The sequence below is a fragment of the Salvia splendens genome, chromosome 3 (assembly GCF_004379255.2).
Source record: "Salvia splendens isolate huo1 chromosome 3, SspV2, whole genome shotgun sequence".
Taxonomy (NCBI): domain Eukaryota; kingdom Viridiplantae; phylum Streptophyta; class Magnoliopsida; order Lamiales; family Lamiaceae; genus Salvia; species Salvia splendens.
In genome coordinates this window covers 32,908,484-32,928,629 of record NC_056034.1, presented here as the reverse complement: position 1 = coordinate 32,928,629, position 20,146 = coordinate 32,908,484, and the positions used below count along the sequence as shown (strand labels likewise).

Sequence of the window (20,146 nt, the reverse complement as noted above, 5' to 3'; positions counted from 1 at the left end):
TGACCTGGATTGTACACATAGTTGACATTATATATGTAGTTGACATTATATGTGTGTAGTTGACAAAAAAAAATTTAAAAAAATAAATATTTTTAAAAAAATAAAATTAAAAAAAGTATTTATTGAATAAAATGTACCATGAAATTACCATTCTTCCCTTTTCATAATTAATTAATCTAAAAATATTTTCCATGTGACAAATTCTGGACCACTCATTTAATAAAAATGAATGGCTGATAATGCATCCCAATTCTCAATTAGGGTAAAAAATCTTAATTGATCACAACCCAGTAGTAGGGGTGTGTTAAAATACAAACTTTTCTTAAATTGCTAACTTGTGAACTCATCAACGTAGTGTATTAAAACTGCCAACACGATTACATTAAAATGTCAACATTGTGTTGACATTTTAATAAACTGTGTTGACATTTAAATATCAATGTCAACATAATGTATTAAAATATCAACTATGTGTTGACATTTAATAAATTGTGTTGATATTTAAATATCAATGTCAACATAATGTATTAAAATATCAACTTAAGTTTATATTGACATTTTAGTATCATCATGCTGATATTTTTAATACATTGCATTGATGAGTTAGCAAGTTAGCAATTTAAGAAAAGAAAAGAATAGTATTTTTACGGCGAAAGATGTGAGGGAAAGGGTGGTGAGTTTTTAAATTTTAATTTGTTAAATCATTTGTAAAACGAAATTCATTATTGTTATTCCTCTAAATTATTCCTTCACGACATCGCGAGGGAGGGTGCTAGGTATGGGTAGCCGGGTATGGAGTGCATCACGGTGAGGGGCTTCCGTTGCGGCACACCATTCTACACTGCAATGATTTTTTTAATCATTTAACTTCAGAAATATATTATAAATAATTTATTTTATTATATTATATTTTAAAATATTTAAATAAATAATTCATCTAATAAATGACGTAATTTCTTTAGAAAATTTACTGTTTGATATTTATAATTTTCATAACTCTATAACTATCAGCAAATTTCACTTTATAATACTACTAGTTATTATTTTCAATGAAATAATTTGTTAATTATAATGTTATTTAATTTTTCTAAAGTAGATGAATAATAATAAAAAAAGAGTTAAAGATTCAAAGTATTAGAATAGATATATAAAGAGAGATAAGAGTTGTATAAGTTGTGGTATGACCCCAAAGTTAGGAATGATGATGCGACAGAGATAAGATGTACTCCCTCCGTCCCATGTTACTTGAGGCGTTTCTTTTCGGCACGAGATTTAAGAAAGTTGTGTTTAGTGAATTAAATAAAGTAGAGGAGGGAATAAAGTAAGAGAAAGAAGAGAGAGTAAAGTAAAAGAAAGAATAAAGTAGGTGGGATTAGATGTTTTGTTTTTAGCCAAAAAAAGAAATGACTCAAGTAACTTGGGACAACCCAAAAAGGAATACGACTCAAGTAACTTGGGACGGAGGGAGTATGATAAGAGGAATCCCTTGTGATGGTCTCCGATATCTCCAACTATTTACACTAAACTCAAATTAATTTTAGAGTATATGTCACATAAAAAAGTAATTTTATTTCAATCATTTACACTATTCTTGAGTACATGTCTTACAATTTTTTTGCAATATCTCCATATTTGGTGTTTTTATGTAGAAAAACGCAAAAATAGTTTGAATTCATAGTATAATTGGAGAAGCTTTCTACACTAGAAACGAGATTTGACATATAGTAGGAGATGGTCTCATGCTTTCATATCAATATTTTAATTTTAATAATAATACTACTTCATCGATCCCATAAAATTTTTTTGGGACGACACTGATTTTAATGCACAGTTAATGGAATAAGAGAGAAACAGAAGGAAAAGGTAATTGAAGTATTGCTAGTACCTACTAGAGAATGATGTCCACCTAATTAAAAAATTTATAATCTAATTTTACTTTATTATTACGTTAAATTGGTCGATACATACATATCTCACGTAAATTACATATAGCCTCCTATTATTTATTACTCCGTCCCACAATAGGAGTCACTCTTATTGTAGACACGAGTTTTAAGAAATGTAAAGAATAGTGAGTTGTAAAAGTTAGTGGAATATGAGACCCACTTTTTTATATTGGTTTTATAAAATGTGAGTGAAATGAGTTAGTAGAATCGTCACGTCATCATTACATATTTTTATTGCATATTATAGTTTCGCTTTCATTACAGAGATATAAGTCAGATATTATTGACAGTAAATTAATTAACGATGAGAAGCCAATTATGCACATAAGCTAAACATGATTAAATAGTTAATTTTTTAACTAAATTAGTTTGAATAGTGTAAACATATAATTATATAGTACATATAGTAGATAGATTTATACTTTATACTCCTATTGTTAACTTTAAAATAAATTAAGTGAAACCCAAGATTATATATATTATGTTTACGTGGACGAAGGGTTTCATTATTAAGTAATGAGTTCATTTTGCACTATGTAAGACTTGCAATTGTGAAAAGCTCAAAATAATGTATGTGCATGTATATCATTATAAAATAGATATTATATTATTAATATATCTATGCAATATATATATTTTATGATAATTAATAAGTAACACGTGTACACATTTTAACAAGGACAACACATAGTAATGATGAGTCATTACTAGCTTTACGTGCTGGTGATATTTTTCTACTTGGGTATTTTTTTAATTATAAGATTTCAATTTTAGATGTGCGGGGAGAAATCGTTCGTATATGTGCGGAACCGTATTCATATATGCATACGAATAGTTGATTTGCATTTTGAGACTTAGAATAGGGAGGGGAATAGAATAGTTGTGAAGAAACGGTGTCGAGGGAGAAAGGGAGAAATTCCTTGACCTTGACTGTAGCTCCAAATTTATGGGGCAAATAGGATCAAGAGTTGTAGATGGACAACGGAAAGTGCAAAGTTCGGTTAGGTTACATTCGTGATCAGGTGTGTATAAATTACACTTTTAATTTTACATGTTTTATGTGCTTCTTTACTAGGTATTTATATAAAGTAAATAATTGGACTATATGATGTGACTCTGATATGATTATGTGTTATTTGATATCAATGGTGGAATATGATAGAAATATGTAATTGATACCATTGATATATTTGCACATGGTTTTGGAATTATTTGAATCATTGGATTAAAGAGGATCTATGAATCTTGAGTCTGATATCAATGACAATGGACCTACGGGTCATATATACAATGGCAAGGGACCTTCGGGTTATATATATGTATACAATGGCAATGAGACCTACAAGTCATATATACAATGACAATGGGACCTACGGGTCATATATACAATGACAATGGACATTCGGGTTATATATATATATATATATATATATATATATATATATATATATATATTTATATATATATATATATATATTTATGTACAAAGACAATGAGACCTTCGGGTCATACAATGGAATCTCGGACAGATACCAGGCTTGATTTGTCACAGAATAATAAACCGAACAAAGTGGCATATGCATATGTATATAGAATTGTTTCTGGATTTTTGGGTGGTTTAATTGTTTTGTGTATTGATTAAAGAATATGTTTGATATTTGTGTGATGTGAAATCAAAGGTAGAATCTATATACATTGAGTTGTGGAATGGAGCAAAATATCAAAGTGTGACTCTTATTGTGGGATGGAGGGAATAATAATTAACTTAAAAGAAAGAAATTTATAACTTCAATGTTTGAAGTTGGTTGTTTTGCATGTATTGATCTAAAATATATCGTAAACAGATTGGGTAATATGATGCATAAAGTTTATTTTATAAAATAAAGAAACATTAAGAGTGTCCACTATAAGGGGCGGACAGCCCCCTCCCACCGCCGCCCCCTTTCTTGAACCGCCGCGTCCGCCCCATTTCATAGCAATAGACAGCCGCGGCTATAACCCCACTCCTTCTCTCTCAGCCGCGGGCTCGCCCCGGAGTCGGCGAACGCGCGTCCGCCGCCTACCGCCCCCGAAATGTTGTCCGCCCGCGGGGCGGACAACTCCCCCACTATAAGCCGCCCACCCACCGCCCCAACCCGCGGCTATAGCCGCGGGCGTCCCATAGTGGACACCCTAAAACAAATACAACTAGAAAAAAGAAAACATGTTGATTGGGTAATCTTTTATAAGGAATGGAACAAAGTACTGTTGAGAATGCCATACCTTGGAGTTCCAACTTCCTAGGATTATCTCTTTATTGCATATAAAATTACATGAATGTTAATATAAAATTAAATTAATAAAATAAGAGACTGTAAAAAAGTAGTTGAAGTAATGTTAATGAAAAATAATACTCATCAGAATATGGAAAAAAGAACAACTATAAATTGATGAAGAAAATTGAAAAATATGACTATTTTTTACGAGATAATAAATTATTCAAAAAATAAATTATCACGTACCCAAAAAATAGAATATACTCCCCCCGTTCCATGGAAATGGATCATATTTCCTTTTTTATCCGTCTCATAGAAATAGTTCATATCCATTTATGGTAACCTTTTTCTCATTTTTTAACTTTATCATTTATCATTTATAGGTCTCATCATCCCTATACAAAACTATTTTTTCTCATTGTCTCTTACTTTATCAATTATATATAAAACCCGTGCCAACTGTAAAGGACCTATATCTATGCGAAGGAAGGAGTATATTTTACTACTCCACTTTATAATTACCAATAAAAACAATTATCAGGCACGTGTGTGCTTTGCTTATGCAAGTTTCCCTATTTGGGGCTTCATCTTCTCTTGACTGACTAAAACTACTAATTCACTAACTACTTACCACGGGTGCTGCATTTGGACTGAAAATTGCAATTATTACTACAACAAATAGTAAAAGATACTCATTGTAGTAAAAGTAAAAACAAATGGACGGAAAAAAGAAAAAAGAAAAAAGAAAAAAGAAAAAAAAAAGAAAAAAGAAAAAGAAAAAAAGGGATATGGTCCAACAATGATGGAAGAAGAATTGTGGCTAAGCTTATTCCACGAGAAAAACAGAAACTACTACATATACGCAGGCAGCTAGCTGAGTTGAAGAAACCCAACATTTTTGTTGCTTCATTTCTCTCTCATACTCCTATAAAATAGCATTGTGAGCAGTGAAGTAGAATCTATCAATGGCCGGCACCGGAGCTTTTGCTGAGATCATTGACGGCGATGTCTTCAAGTACTACGCCGACGGAGAATGGAAGGTTTCCTCTTCCGGCAAATCCGTCGGTATTGTCAATCCCACCACCAGGAAAACTCACTACAAAGTTCAAGGTGACAGACTGAATTTCCTTTGTCATTATAATCGGAATATGATTGGTATATAATGACTAATCAGCTTGCACGCAAGAGGAGGTGAACAAGGTGATGGAGACGGCGAAAGCCGCGCAGAAATCGTGGGCCAAGACGCCGCTGTGGAAGCGCGCGGAGCTCCTCCACAAGGCCGCGGCCATCCTCAAAGAGCACAAGTCCCCCATCGCAGAGGCGCTGGTGAAGGAAATCGCAAAGCCGGCAAAAGACTCTGTGACTGAGGTGGTGAGGTCTGGAGATCTGATTTCCTACTGCGCCGAGGAAGGCGTCAGGCTACTCGGGCAGGGCACCTTCCTCGTCTCCGATAGCTTCCCGGGAAACGAGAGGACTAAGTATTGTCTCACATCCAAGGTAGTTCTGATTATGCATTTTGGAATAGTTTATGATATTAGTATGATATTGTCTGCTTTGAGCTGAGTCTTGTTTGTTTAAATTATAGATTCCGCTCGGTGTTGTTCTAGCGATTCCTCCTTTCAATTATCCGGTGAACCTTGCTGTGTCGAAGATCGCGCCTGCTCTCATTGCCGGGAACTCACTTGTATTGAAGCCTCCGACTCAGGGTGCGGTGGCTTGCCTTCACATGGTGCATTGCTTTCACTTGGCAAATTTCCCAAAGGGCCTCATCAGCTGCATAACAGGGAGAGGCTCTGAGATTGGTGATTTCCTTACTATGCATCCTGGTGTGAACTGCATAAGGTAAATTGTTGGCAATTGAAAATAAATATTCGAATATAACTATCTCATATCAGTGCTCATAGAGAACTGAAATCACTGTATAAGTCTTATAAGCCTCTCCTCCTATCACCAATTGTTTTTAGGATGGAACCAATGGATTTCTGTTACAAATACTGACATGATTACTTTTGTTGCAATCTGATCTGATCTGATCTCATCTCACTCTGCCTCAGCTTCACCGGTGGGGACACCGGCATTGCAATCTCGAAGAAAGCAGGGATGATCCCTCTGCAGATGGAGCTGGGAGGGAAAGACGCGTGCATTGTGCTCGAGGATGCCGATTTGGGCTTGGTTGCAGCCAACATTATCAAGGGAGGATTCTCATACAGGTAGGTTACTATCAAAACTAATACTTCCTCCGTCCCATTAGAAATGAAGCATTTGCTTTTCGGCACGAGATTTTATGTATTGTTGTTTTGTGAATTAATGGGGGGAGAATATAGTAAGAGAGATGATGCTGTTTCTATTTTAGAAAACGTTTCATTTTTAATAGGACAATCCAAAAAGGAAAACATTTCATTTTTTTGTGTTTATTGTGTGGCAGTGGGCAGAGGTGCACTGCTGTAAAGGTGGTGTTGGTGATGGAGGCTGTGGCAGATGCTCTGGTGGAGGCGGTGAAGGCGAAGGTGGCAAAGCTGACGGTGGGTGTGCCTGAGGACGACTGCGACATAACCCCGGTGGTGTCGGAGTCGTCTGCCAACTTCATTGAGGGCCTGGTGATGGATGCTAGAGACAAGGGTGCCACATTCTGTCAGGAATACAAGAGGGAGGGCAACCTCATCTGGCCCCTGCTGCTCGATCACGTGCGCCCGGACATGCGCATCGCCTGGGAGGAGCCTTTCGGCCCCGTGCTGCCCGTAATCAGAATCGGCTCTGTTGAGGAAGGAATCCACCACTGCAATGCCAGTAATTTTGGCCTCCAGGTAGAGCAGAGTTCCATGTCTCTACATTTTTCTATGTTATATAACATCGACATCTCTAATTTTGATGAATTATAGGGTTGTGTCTTCACCAAAGATATCAACAAGGCCATGCTCATCAGTGATGCCATGGAGTCCGGAACCGTTCAGATCAACTCCGCCCCGGCTCGTGGCCCGGACCATTTTCCTTTCCAGGTACTCAACTCAGTATTAACGACCAAATAGGAGAACTCATTCAAAAAACTAGTCTGTTAGAATAGAAAACTCGTAGCATAATCTATACACCCAACACCAGTTGCTCTTACAATTGATGTTGGATATTGAGTTCATAATAATCGACACTACTTAAGGGCCAACGTCCTAGTTGGTCACAACTAGTTCTTTGCTAGACCATCATTCAGAGTTCTCGTTGGTCACGGCTGGTTCTTTGCACCACTCCAAGTCGGCTCCTAAACATACTCGTGGGTCACAGTTGTTTTTCGTGCCACCACTATTAGTCATTTGACTTCTCAATAAAAGCACCAATGTTACAAGAAAGTCATCCCAACATATTAACATGTTAGGAGAGATGGCTCATTTAGTCTCCCAACATCAACATCAACATCAACATCAACATCAACATCAACTACTCTGACAACCGATATGAGACATTGAGTTCGTAGCATTTAGGGCTAGCTTCTATGTTTCTCTTCATGAATTAACTATGGAGTTTTGCAATAGGGTATTAAGGACAGTGGGATCGGATCACAAGGAATTACCAACAGCATCAACATGATGACAAAGGTGAAGAGCACTGTCATCAACTTGCCAACTCCATCATACACGATGGGCTAAACAGCTGCCTCAGGGGATTTATATCAATAATAATTTTTCAAAAGGACTCTTGTTTTATGGGACACTGTTAATTTTTCCTCTGCAATTTACTATGTCCTCAGTTTAATCCTTGTCTGTACAATGCGAGTATTTGAAAAATGGGAGAAGGAAATGTGTATTGTGAGAAAAATTGTGTTCAAGGCTACGCTGCCGGAAGCCCAAATATTGAACCATCGTGTCCGTAACCAAATTACGAGTAATTTTGAAGCATCTGTTAACTAAATTATTCTCTTGCATTTAAACACACGGTGAAAACATCAAATAGTACTTCCTCCTTTCCATGTTAATAGAATCATTTTTTTTTAATTTTTAGAAGTTCTCATTTCTATTTTTGACAAATAATAATCATCCCTTTTACATTATTCTCTCTTACTTTATTCATCATCTACTTAACACACTATTCTTGAACTCCTTATCGAAAAAATTATGCCTCTATTAACATGGAAGAGGGGGAGTAGTAAGTAAAACACAATTCATTTCTCACGTATTGCTATCCTGATAAATAAGTTTGATGTTTACCAATATTTTTATTTAAAATCATCATATCAAGAGTATGGATCGAATGACAACCAAAATTTATATAAGTTTATTGTACTAAGGCTTTAGAATCTCAAATTTTATTTCTATTTTCAAAATCTATTGGAAATCAAAATAGTGAATTGTACTATATGACATATAGTTAATTAAATAAAGGAAGTAATAGTTGGTCATGATATTTATGAGATTATTGAAAAAAGTAATTCCAATCTAGTAAACAAAAAGGATATAAAGCTTTCAAAAAAGGATAAAAAATAAATGAATGAATCTTCATAAGTGCAGAGTCTTTTCGCTCAAAAGTATCGGCTACAAAACTTGCGATGGTACATATTCGTAGTCTCTCAATAGTTAAGTATCTCATGTTCAGATGATATTGCACCATTAGCAGTACATGCGCTAGGCCAGTTAACTCTAGATTTAGCTCGTGTGGTCTGCGATGTATTGGCGATCACCTTCACATTCTGCATTAGAACTAAATCAAGTCCATTCCTTGATGCATCGGTGCAGAAGCTTTGCTCATGGCTCATGGATCGTTGGTACTGATACAATGGTGAACTCATTCTTAAGAAACCTTGACTTTTACTTAGGTTTATTGGCGATTCCCAATAGTTTATTATTTCGACGGGTTCACTAGGATTCTCTCAGCGATCATAATATGCCTGAGAAAGTTCTCTTTCTTTGTGCCATAATTTGTACTTGCGAAATTCAACGTAGAGTTTTTCTGCACTTTGTTGTTCTTCTTGTTCCTTCTCATCATTCGAGTAGGTGATGGCGCCATCTATGAAAACGAAGATAAACATGTCTAGATAATGGGGAAATACACATTTCCTAAGATCCATGAGCACTATTGGTGCATTCGTTGATTTGAACGGCGTCACCATAAATACATAGGATCACATCGAGTTTGAAAGGAGGAATGCCATCTAATCGAATCTTTAGTTGGTGACAGTTGGATCTCAAGTTTGTCTTAAAAAAACACTAGCTTCATTGAGTTGATCGAACAATTCATTTATCCTTGTTAAAGGATACTTATTCTTAAGCGTCAAATTATTTAACTCTCGATGGTCTATGCACGTTATTAGCGTCACATCGTACTTCTTCACGAAAAGTACAGATGATACTCAGGGCCATACGATAGGCCAGACGAAACCAAGATTCAAGGGTTCTTGTGGCTACTCCTTGAGTTCTTCTGACTCCTTTGGTGTCATGTGGTATGGTTTCCTTGATACAAGGGAAAACTTGGGTTAGTGGTTAACTCCAGTTGTCACCCCAATGGTAACACGTCTTGCTACATGAGTAGCATGATCGATGTACTTTTTATTAGCACTAAAAATATCTCCAAGTATACAGGGTAAGAATAGTATAGCTAATGGTCAGTATCGGATATCAACACAGGAAAAACGATCACAGACTGCCTATCCTTTACTAAGCGTCTTTCACTATTTGAAAAACCTAAAGAGATTTGAATTTTTTTTAAAATAAAAGTTTTGAAAAGCAGAAATAACACCTTTTGCAGATAAATCACAGAAACAAATATATGAGATAAGGAAATTCCAAGGATGTGCGTTCACAGTTATGGTTATACAAATTTCTACTACAATATCCTAGCACAGTTCTTACTTCAGCAGATTATGTAGCAAGTCGCTTAAGTTATGCTCATGCGATACAAACGTAGATTACTAACACTAGCGTTGTCAATCCTAGATCCGTAACTCCTAAAAGCTCCTAAGACCTTTGAAAAGTCCTCACTCTCAATTAACAGTGTTGTTTTAAGGGAAGCTAATTGTAGTGTCTATTAAGTAGATCTAACTCGCCAACCTCCTCTCACGATTATGTAGCAAGTTATATTAAATCATCACAGAATGAGTCACTCAAACGTGAAGCAATTATCCAACATTTAAGGAAGAAACGAAGTAAGAACAAAACAAATATTAAATAGCAAAACGGAATTGTATAACCAAAGTCGTTACTAACACATCCCTAGAATCCTATGAGTTTAGTTACACATGATAGAATAAGCTATAAACATAGTTTGTAGGGAAAACAAAGTGAACATAAGAACTAAAGTAATAAAACCCAAAGGTTGAATCCTTGTAGCCTTGATCTTCTCTTGATTCCTTCTTCAAACCCTTGCACCTTGATGAACAAGTAAGAACTCTCAAATATTATGCTCAGGAATTATGTAGCAGAAAAAAGATCCTTTTTGAAGAGGTTTGAGGGGGTATATATAGCCATATTGTCGAGCAGCATCAATTAAGGCAAAAAGTGGCTAAGTATGGTAAATCTTGGAGAGAAAGTAGGTCAAAATCGTGCGCCTCATTTTCCCAGCAGGCCGCTGCGCCTTGGCCAGCGGTCTCTGTGGGTTGATCCGCAGCCTCTGCCTCTTGAACAACGATCACTGCACTTTGTTTTAGCGGTCGCTGGCAATCATTCTGTAGCTTCTGGATCACTTGGAGCGGTCGCTGCGCACACCCCAACGGTCGCTGGGCGTGTTCCTCTTTTCGTGCACAACTTTTCCGAAGCGGACCGCTACTGGCCCAGCGGTATGTGGCCACCAGCGGTCGTTGGGTGAGTTGCAGCGGAACACTGGACGTCTCGAAAGCTCCAGATTTTTAATTTTGACTTTTAGCTATCTTTTTAGGCTCAAATATGCACATTTATCACAAAACAAGTCAAAATATCAAAATAGATAAAATATGTAATTAATGGACGTGTAATGGAAGTTTGACACTCAAAACGAACCAAATAAGGGCCTTAAAATAGTGCAAAATCCGAGTGTATCAATGATACGTTCAAAATTTTGTTTCTTCTTTTGACTCGAGATAGGCATAATATCATGTCCTTGTTAGCGTTGTCATTTGGCAGGCAAATATTAGGGATTTTCGCTATCCACAGTGATCTCATGGGATCTTGATGGTTCACTTCTTGGGTTTAGCAAACAATTTATCATTCCTTGAATCATGGTGTGATTCACAACCATCAAATCCATTCCTAATATGATATCCACATCTTCATCAGCATGACGTTTAAGGTATTAATATTATGTTTTTCCCTCAAATATACTCCCTCCATCCTTTAAATTTTGTCACATTTTGACCGGGCATGAGTTTTAAAAAATGTGATGGAAAATGGATTGAAAAAGTTAGTGGGATGTAATCCTACTTTTATATACTCCCTCCGTCCCATAGTAGATGACATACTTGGGGAATGACACAGGATTTTAGGATAAACTCCTATATGAAGGAGGAAATAACACTAATGTTAAAAGTGCTCGAACTCGGCACCTCATACAATAATGTCTAAGCTCCTTGCCGCCAGGACAAAGGCTCTGGACTGACACGAGATTTTAGGAGATATTATTTTGTAAGTTAGGTGGAGAGAGAAAATAGTATATTTATATTAATGTGAGGGAGAATTTTTTCCTACAAAGGAAATGTGACATCTTCTGTAGTACAAACTAAAAAGGAAAGTGTGACATCTATTATGAGACGAATGAGGCATTAGTTTTATTACAATATAATGTGAGTGAGAATGAGTTAGTCGAATATGATGTCCACTACAAAAAATGGTAAAACGTGATATGTGATAAATTTTGTGGGACGTATGAAGATTTAAATATGTGACAATTTTCAGTGACAGATGGAGTAGTAAATGGTGGAGCATAAAACGGGAGCAGAACGTCGAAGGAAAGCTGTAGCTGACTTGTGAATAGCTGAAGTCCTGCGGAGAATGGGTTTTAAGAAAAAGAATCTAATATCCACCTTGAATTCTTTAACTTTAAGGTGAAATACTTCAACTTGTAATCTTAATATTAGTTCCATCTAATAGAACTTTAATGACATATTCTTCTGCATCGCCCGACAATCCTTATCTTTTGTCATTTTTGAAAACTCTTTATTTTCAATTAAGTAAAACGTAAACGAATAGGGGCTCTTGGATAAAACTTATTTCGTATATTATCAAAATAAAATAAGACAATATTTGGCATCACAGACGCAACCTATTAATACAAGAAAATAAATGCATTAATTGAACGTGAAATTGTTGTTTGAAACAAAATAGAAAAGCAAAGTATAGAAAAAATAAAAAGGGGTTAAAAAAGCATAATAAGAAACTATTGATGTGCCTACAAATCAGCGCGGGGAATAGTCAATGGGTGCCCGCTTGTGGATACCTTAATAATTACAAAAACAAGAAAAGAAAGCATAATAAGAAAAAATATGATGAACACGAAGCGACGGATGGAATTATGGGAAAATAAAATTCATAGGTTATGTTTTAATAAAATAATAAAAATTAAATTTAATACTATATAAATTAGGAAGATCTATAATTAAAACCTAAAAAGAATTATAGAAAGTTCGGTTGTAATTGGTTTCGATGAAGATTACAAAGTAGTGCAGATGCCGTTTTGCAAGATCACAACTATTACCACGCCTATGTGTACTCAAGAAGCACGGATTTTTGGAGACAGCTAGCCTTAGATGACAAGTGTCCAGGGTTGATTAGTCCTATAAAATCGAGGTTCGAGAATGGCCACTTTGCCCACTGAAAAGTGATGAGTGTGGAGAGAGCAACAATTGTGTTCGGGATACTGAGCTTGGATATGAAGAATGAAGTGTTTCAGAAAATCATTTTGCCGGCGGATAAATCTTTTTATCTTCATAGTATGATTTTTGAAAAAGATGAGCACTTGTTTTGGCGCTTTGATTTCCCTTCTACATTGCTCGATAAATCAGTGCATCTGTGCATATTTATGAGTTGAGATGTGAAGGACGCAAATTGAGTTGGAACTATATGTTAAGTGTGGATATGGCATGTAGTGGGATTGGGATAATACCTCGATGGAGGACTGTCTTTTTTGAAGATCGGTTGCCCCATAGGGAAGCCCATCATTGATCAACCCGTGCTAGTAAACAAACCATGTATTTGAAGGATTACGTGTTGGTTTAGAACAGTCAGGGGCGGACACACATGGAGTTAGGATAGGGCTTAAGCCCTTACCCAATTTCTTTTTTCCCTTTTATCATATTGTAATTTTTTTTTAATTTTCAAAAGACCATCTTGAGCCCTTACCAAATCCTTTCTATTGAACACTAAATCTCCTTACATAAACGATAGAAAGGGGCTTAACTAAATTTGTAAATTTGAAATCTGCATATGTGAACTTAAAATAATGGTTGTCGGCTGTTTTGGAGAAGAAGATGACCAAAGTCCTTAAATAAGTATTATACTAATTATGTAGTACTATATTTGAAATTTAATCCTAGTGATAGTTTTAATTCTTGGAAATAGTGTCGAGCTGAAAGCCTTTTGGTTTCTTCATATAAAAAGTAGAGATATCACATTTTAATATTGAATCTATTCTCTAATTAATTAATTAATCGGATAAAGGTTATTTAGTTATTTAATGTGTAGATTCAATTTTTCACTATTTCGATTCCTTTTCCATCTTTTACCGCTACTGTAGGACAATATTTGATTTATTCAATTGGATTTAATATTTTGTTTAATATATTATTCATATATTACTAAAAAATGGAGTATTTCTTTAACTAATAGTCTTACTTTGACTCGATCCGAATTTTAACATTTACAATAAAAACTGACGGTAAAAAAGTTAGTGAAATATGAGTTTTATATTGTATATTAGTTTTATGATGAAATGCGAGTGAGACGAGTTAATGGAATGTGAAGTCCACTTACCAAAAGTAATAAATGTAGAAATCATGGAATAAATATGCTCGGTCAATGGATTTTGACCAAATAATAAATGCGACGAGACATATAATTTTGTGAAATAAAATGATATAGCGTCGATCTACATTTTACGTAGATAAATGTAGTATATTCATTTTCTCAAATCCGATTTCCGGTGAGTGAGAAATAGTTGATTAAACTTGGGCATAATTAGCTTTTTAATTAAAGATTGGAGTTTGAGCTTAGGGAATAATTAACTAGTGTTAATTATCCCACATTTGAGAAGTGACACATCTTCTAATGTGTTTAAATTAAGTGACATTATGTTACTTAATAATTATAGTGGACCAAGATGGGTGAAAGAGTCCACACGCGCGCACACGCGCGCGAGCCCGAGCCCGAGCTCGAACCCCTGCTCGCGGTCGCGGGCCGCGCGCCACGGGATCCCGATCCCGATCTTGGACTTGGACTTGGACTTGGATCTTGGCAATTGGTCTTTGGGCTTGGGTCTGGACCCGTAGTAATCTACACATCGTCAAGCGTGGCACAGTCAAAGCCTACAAGGCTGCCACGTGAGAAATACACACACGAAAGGCACACTCCTGCCACACGCTTGTAACCGCCGACGGTTACGAATCTGCCATGATGAGCCTTCATGGCTTGGTTGACCTAGCATGGTGGCTTGGCCTATAAATAGGCTAGCCATTCCACTGCATTAGACACAATATTCACAATCATTTGCATCATAAGCTCTCTCCCTCTCTCTGCATTGTTTTTCTGTCGAAAGCTCTGCCGTCTCCTCCATTCAGTTCGCCGGAGCTCTGTTGATTGCGGTGTTGCTTCACCAGAGACGTAGCCGTTTTATCTTTGGGGACGAAACGCCAATCCGAAGAGCACTACCGGGGCGTATCTCGTCTTGCGGAAAGAGGACTCCTCGACTCGGCTAACAAATTTCACGGTTTAGTTGTTTCGATTTTCAGTTGTAATTTCAGTTCAGTTTTCATTTGTATTCCTTCTTTTTGGGTTGTATTACGCCCGGTTGTATCTCTTGTAATCTCAGAAACCAACAATCGCAAGACGAGATAACTTGCCTTTGAAGGAATTTGGACCTTAAACTGAACTAAAACTTTTGAAATATTTAACACCTTTTGCTGGAGATGTCGACTGAATCCAACACCGCTGCTGCCACCTCCGCCGCTGCCATTCCCTCCACCATGGCGACCACTGGGCCTGTCAACACTTCATCGATTCCGACGATGATGCCCACTCCCGGGCGTTATCCATCTTCATCAACAACCTCTTGGGAGTTTGTTAACCCCCTTGGGCACACTGGTGGATCCACCTTGAGTGGATCGGTTGGTTCCACTTTTAGTGGTTCCTTTGGATCCTTTAATGGATCGAGTGCTGGGGTCTTCGGGTCTCACACGAATGCTGGGGCCTTCGGGTCTCATGCGAGTGCTAGTCTCTTCGGGGATAGTACGATCATGGCGGGCTCTATGCCCAACATGAATGGTGGGGGCTCTATGCCCAACCATGTTGTTGGCTATTTCGGAGGCAACGGAATTGGTTCCTTCCATGGACCAAGTGCGGCACCTTTGGCACCAAGAATGATGCCACCTGCCGAGAAGCCACCAAAGTTTGGAGGATCTGACTTCAAAAGGTGGTACCAAAATATGTTGTTCTACTTGACAACATTGGGCGTCGCCAACTTCCTCACGGAAAACGAGCCGCCCGCGCCAAGCGACCAAGAGACTAGGCTCAAAGTCATGGCGGACTATGAAGCTTGGAGGAAAGGAGATTATCTTTGTAAAAATTTCATTCTAAGTGCTTTAGATGATAGTTTGTACAATGTATACTCCAATGTAACCACATCTAAACAAATGTGGGAAAGCCTAGAAAAGAAGTATAGCATAGATAATGCTGCAGGTACTGAATAAGTTGTAGCATCCAAATTTATGGACTACAAAATGGTCGACTCTCGACCCATAATGGAGCAAGTCCAAGAGCTCCAAATGATCATCCACGCATTAGTGGCTGAAGGGATGACCTTGCCCGACAAATTCCTAAGGTGCACGATCATTGACAAGCTTCCTCCCAGTTGGAAGGACTTCAAGAGTTATCTCAAGCACAAGCGAAAGCAGATGACCCTTGAAGACTTGATCGTGAAATTGCGCATTGAGGCTAATGTGTGCAAAAGCGACCAAAAGGCTAAGGGCTTCACCCCACTTGAAGCCAAAGACAATCTGTTGGAGCGGTGCGGTCCCTCCAACAAACGCCCTCGCCCAAATCGTCCAAGTGACAAAGGGAAGGGAAAGCAGTCTACAAAGAAGTTTGAAGGCGATTGCTACAAATGTGGCAAATCGGGCCACTTTGCAAAGGACTGCTGCAGCAAGAAGAAGAAGCCGGCTGCCCACGTCGTTGAGAAGGGGTTCAAGGACTGGGATGAAAACGGCCTCATTGCTGTGCTCACTGAAGAGGTTAATCTTGTTGATAACAAGGGTGGCTGGTACATCGACACCGGCGCTACTGCTCATGTATGCTCAGATAGGAGCAAGTTTGCCTCCTACACTGCTGTTGAAGGGAGGAAGATCAACATGGAGAATCAAGCATCGTCCGAAATCCTCGGCGTTGGCAACGTGATTCTCATGATGACGCCTGGCGTCACTATCACTTTGAAGGATGTGCTGCATGTCCCGGACATCCGCAAGAACCTAGTGTCATGATCAATACTAGTTAATAAGGGGTTTAAACTTGTATTTGAGTCTGATAGGTATGCATTGTACAAGTTTGGAAAGTCACTCGGAAAAGGTTATGTAACCGATGGACTTTTCAAGCTTAGTGTGGCAACTCGCAGTGTTGCAAAGCCATTGGCTAAAAATAATAAAGCATCTACTTCCTCTTATTTGACTGAGTGTTCAAATTTATGGCATTGTAGATTGAGACATGTAAATTCAAAAGCCATCAAAAGATTAGTGAATTTAGATTTACTAAAGGCTAATGAAGTGGATACTCAAGATAAATGTGAAATTTGTCTTGAAGCAAAAATGACTAAGTTGCCGTTTCACTCGGTTGAACGAAGCACAAAACCCCTCGAATTAATTCACACGGACGTATGTGATTTAAAGATGGTGCAAACTAGAGGTGGTAAAAAGTACTTTATCACCTTCATATATGATTGCACAAGGTATTGCTACATTTATCTTTTAAGAAGTAAAGATGAAACAATAGAAGCGTTCAAAAATTATAAGAACGAAGTTGAGAATCAACTTGGTTGTAAAATCAAAACGATTCGAAGCGATAGAGGAAGCGAATATGTAGCCCCGTTTGAGGAATTATGCAATGCAAGTGGTATAATCCATCAAACGACTGCACCATATTCACCACAATCTAATGGTGTCACAGAATGCAAGAATCGAACTCTAAAAGAGATGATGAATGCACTGCTTCTGACTTCAGGATTACCACATAACATGTGGGGGGAAGCTGTAATGACAGCCAACTATATCTTGAATAAAATCCATCTCAAAGGAAAAGATGTTACTCCTTATGAGTTGTGGAAGGGAAGGAAGCCATCCTACAAATACCTCAAAGTGTGGGGGTGTTTGGCAAAGGTGATGGTTACTCCGCCCAAAGAAGTTACAATCGGACCTAAGACGGTTGATTGCATCTTCATTGGATATGCACTTAATAGTAGTGCATATCGATTTGTTGTTCACAAGTCTGAAATATCGACTATTACAGTAGGAACAACGATTGAGTCAAGGAATGCTGTATTTCTCGAAAATACATTTCCTTGCAAAGACAAGGAAAAAGTCTTAACCAATTCTGAGACAAGAATTGAAGAGGAAGCCACTAGTTCTAAACCAGTGGATGTTTGAAGCCACTAGTTCTAAATCAGCGGATGAGGAACCTGAATCGCGCAAGCGTGCAAGGCCCGATCCAAAGGATACAATACTAAGACGTGGTACTAGAGTCAGAACACCAAAAATATTTGGTCCTGACTATATTGCTTTTATGTTAGATGAAGAACCGACATCTATAAAAGTAGCCTTTGATGGCCCAGACGGGATACATTAGAGAGAAACTGTTTAAAGCGAAATTGATTCAATTTTGCTAAACCACATTTGGTGTTGGTTGATCTACCTGAAGGTGCGAAACCTTTAGGATGCAAATGAGTCCTTAAAAGGAAATTTAAGGCCGAAGGAACAGTTGATAAATATAAAGCCTGACTAGTAGTAAAGGGTTTTAAACAAAAGGAAGGACATGACTTCTTCGATACCTATTCACATGTAACAAGGCTTACATCTATCCGAGTGCTTCTCGCTATTGTTGCATTGTACAATCTTGAAATTCATCAAATGGATGTAAAGACTGTATTTCTAAATGGTGAATTAGAAGATAAAATTTATATGGAACAATATGCAAACTCGTGAAGTCCCTATATGGATTGAAACAAGAGTCGTTGTAATGGAACTTGAAGTTTGATAATATGATGTTATCAAATGGGTTTAAAACCAACGAATGCGACAAATGCGTCTACATTAAGAGCACTAATAACGGTCACGTTATAGTGTGTCTATACGTTGATGATATGTTAATCTTGGGTAGTAACGCTCAAGTGATTAACGATACAAAGGCCATGTTAAAGAGAAATTTTGACATGAAAGACATAGGCCGATGTAATTCTTGGAATGAAGATTCTAAGAACATCTGACGGAATCATCTTAACATAATCACATTATGTTGAGAAAATATTGAAGAAATTCAAAGCCTATAATGGCGCGCCGGTTAAGACTCCTATTGAACTCGACGTTCACTTGAGAAAAAACAAAGGTGAGCCTGTTGCACAAGAAGAGTATGCACGGGTCATCGGATGCATAATGTACTTGACTAATTGCACTCGACCTGACATTGCTTGTGCCGTGAACAAGTTGAGTCGTTACACGAGCAATCCAAGCAAGGAGCATTGGAGAGCTCTTGTGAGGGTTTTGAGATATTAAAACATACTCAAAATCATGAGCTACACTTCTCGAGATACCCCCCGGTACTTGAAGGGTACTGTGATGCAAATTGGATATCCGATAATAGAGACTCACTTTCAACAAGTGGATACGTCTTTACCATTGGGGGGTAGTGCTGTATCGTGGAAATCCACAAAACAGACATGTATAGACCGATCAACAATGGAATCGGAGTTCATTGCCTTAGATAAGGCTGGTGAGGAAGCCGAGTGGCTTAAGAACTTCCTTGAAGATATTCCATGTTGGTCTAAGCCAGTGCCACCAGTGCTGATCCACTGCGATAGCCAATCGGCTATTGGAAGGGCAAACAATGGTTTCTATAATGGCAAGTCTCGACATATACGTGGACGACATAACACCGTGAGACATTTGATCACAACATGAGTGATTACAATTGACTATGTGAAGTCAATAGATAATCTAGCGGATCCGCTAACCAAAGGGTTAAACCGTGATCAAATGAATAAGTTGCTAGAGGGAATGAGTTTGAAACCCACAAATTAAAGAATTGTCATAGTGGTAACCCAACCATGATGACTGGAGATCCCAAGAAATTGGTTCAATGGGAAAACGAAGCTATGAGAGTTCATGAGAAACACTCAACTATATCTATTCCTTAAAGAGCAATAGAGTGTTGGAGAACATGCCTAGTGGTAAAGGATAAGTCTATGACTTTTAATGGTTCTTAAGGATCTCAAAGAGATGGAGTTCTCAAAGGGACCAAGTATGGCAAGGTACTTGACTAAGAATCACCTATGTAAGTGCGAAGTGTGGTCGCTTCATAAAACGCACTTATAAATCCAAAGTGGTGTCCAAGACCGCAATGGACACAAAACGTGAGAACGGATGAGGTTGAGGTGTTTAAGCATTAACACCATTGTCTCGGTGCACGCCGAGGGGGATTAGGTCAAAGCATCGCGCTACTAAGCCGCATGTGTATCCGATGGTGTCGACTATGGAGGGTTCAAAGCCAAAAACTACATATCCTTATGCTTATATGCCTCTCGAGGGTT

General features: G+C 37.7%; 1 protein-coding gene across 1 annotated transcript; it reads left to right on the top strand.

The window, feature by feature from the left end:
• The first annotated feature begins 5,071 nt into the window (after window positions 1–5,071).
• Window positions 5,072–8,087, top strand: LOC121797352 (NADP-dependent glyceraldehyde-3-phosphate dehydrogenase-like). The gene is made up of 7 exons (XM_042196108.1): window positions 5,072–5,311; window positions 5,376–5,698; window positions 5,787–6,043; window positions 6,256–6,411; window positions 6,627–7,005; window positions 7,081–7,197; window positions 7,723–8,087. Exons 1-7 carry the CDS (start codon window positions 5,167–5,169, stop codon window positions 7,834–7,836), a joined length of 1,491 nt encoding a protein of 496 aa, XP_042052042.1. The 5' UTR covers window positions 5,072–5,166; the 3' UTR covers window positions 7,837–8,087.
• The last annotated feature ends 12,059 nt before the right edge of the window (window positions 8,088–20,146 follow it).

Bases quoted from the DNA above. Each gene is read 5' to 3' on its own strand.
- LOC121797352 (XM_042196108.1), top strand. From the start codon at position 5,167: ATGGCCGGCACCGGAGCTTTTGCTGAGATCATTGACGGCGATGTCTTC. The intron at 5,312-5,375 runs GTGACAGACTGA...ATGACTAATCAG, and splicing joins AACTCACTACAAAGTTCAAG to CTTGCACGCAAGAGGAGGTG. The intron at 6,044-6,255 runs GTAAATTGTTGG...ACTCTGCCTCAG, and splicing joins CCTGGTGTGAACTGCATAAG to CTTCACCGGTGGGGACACCG.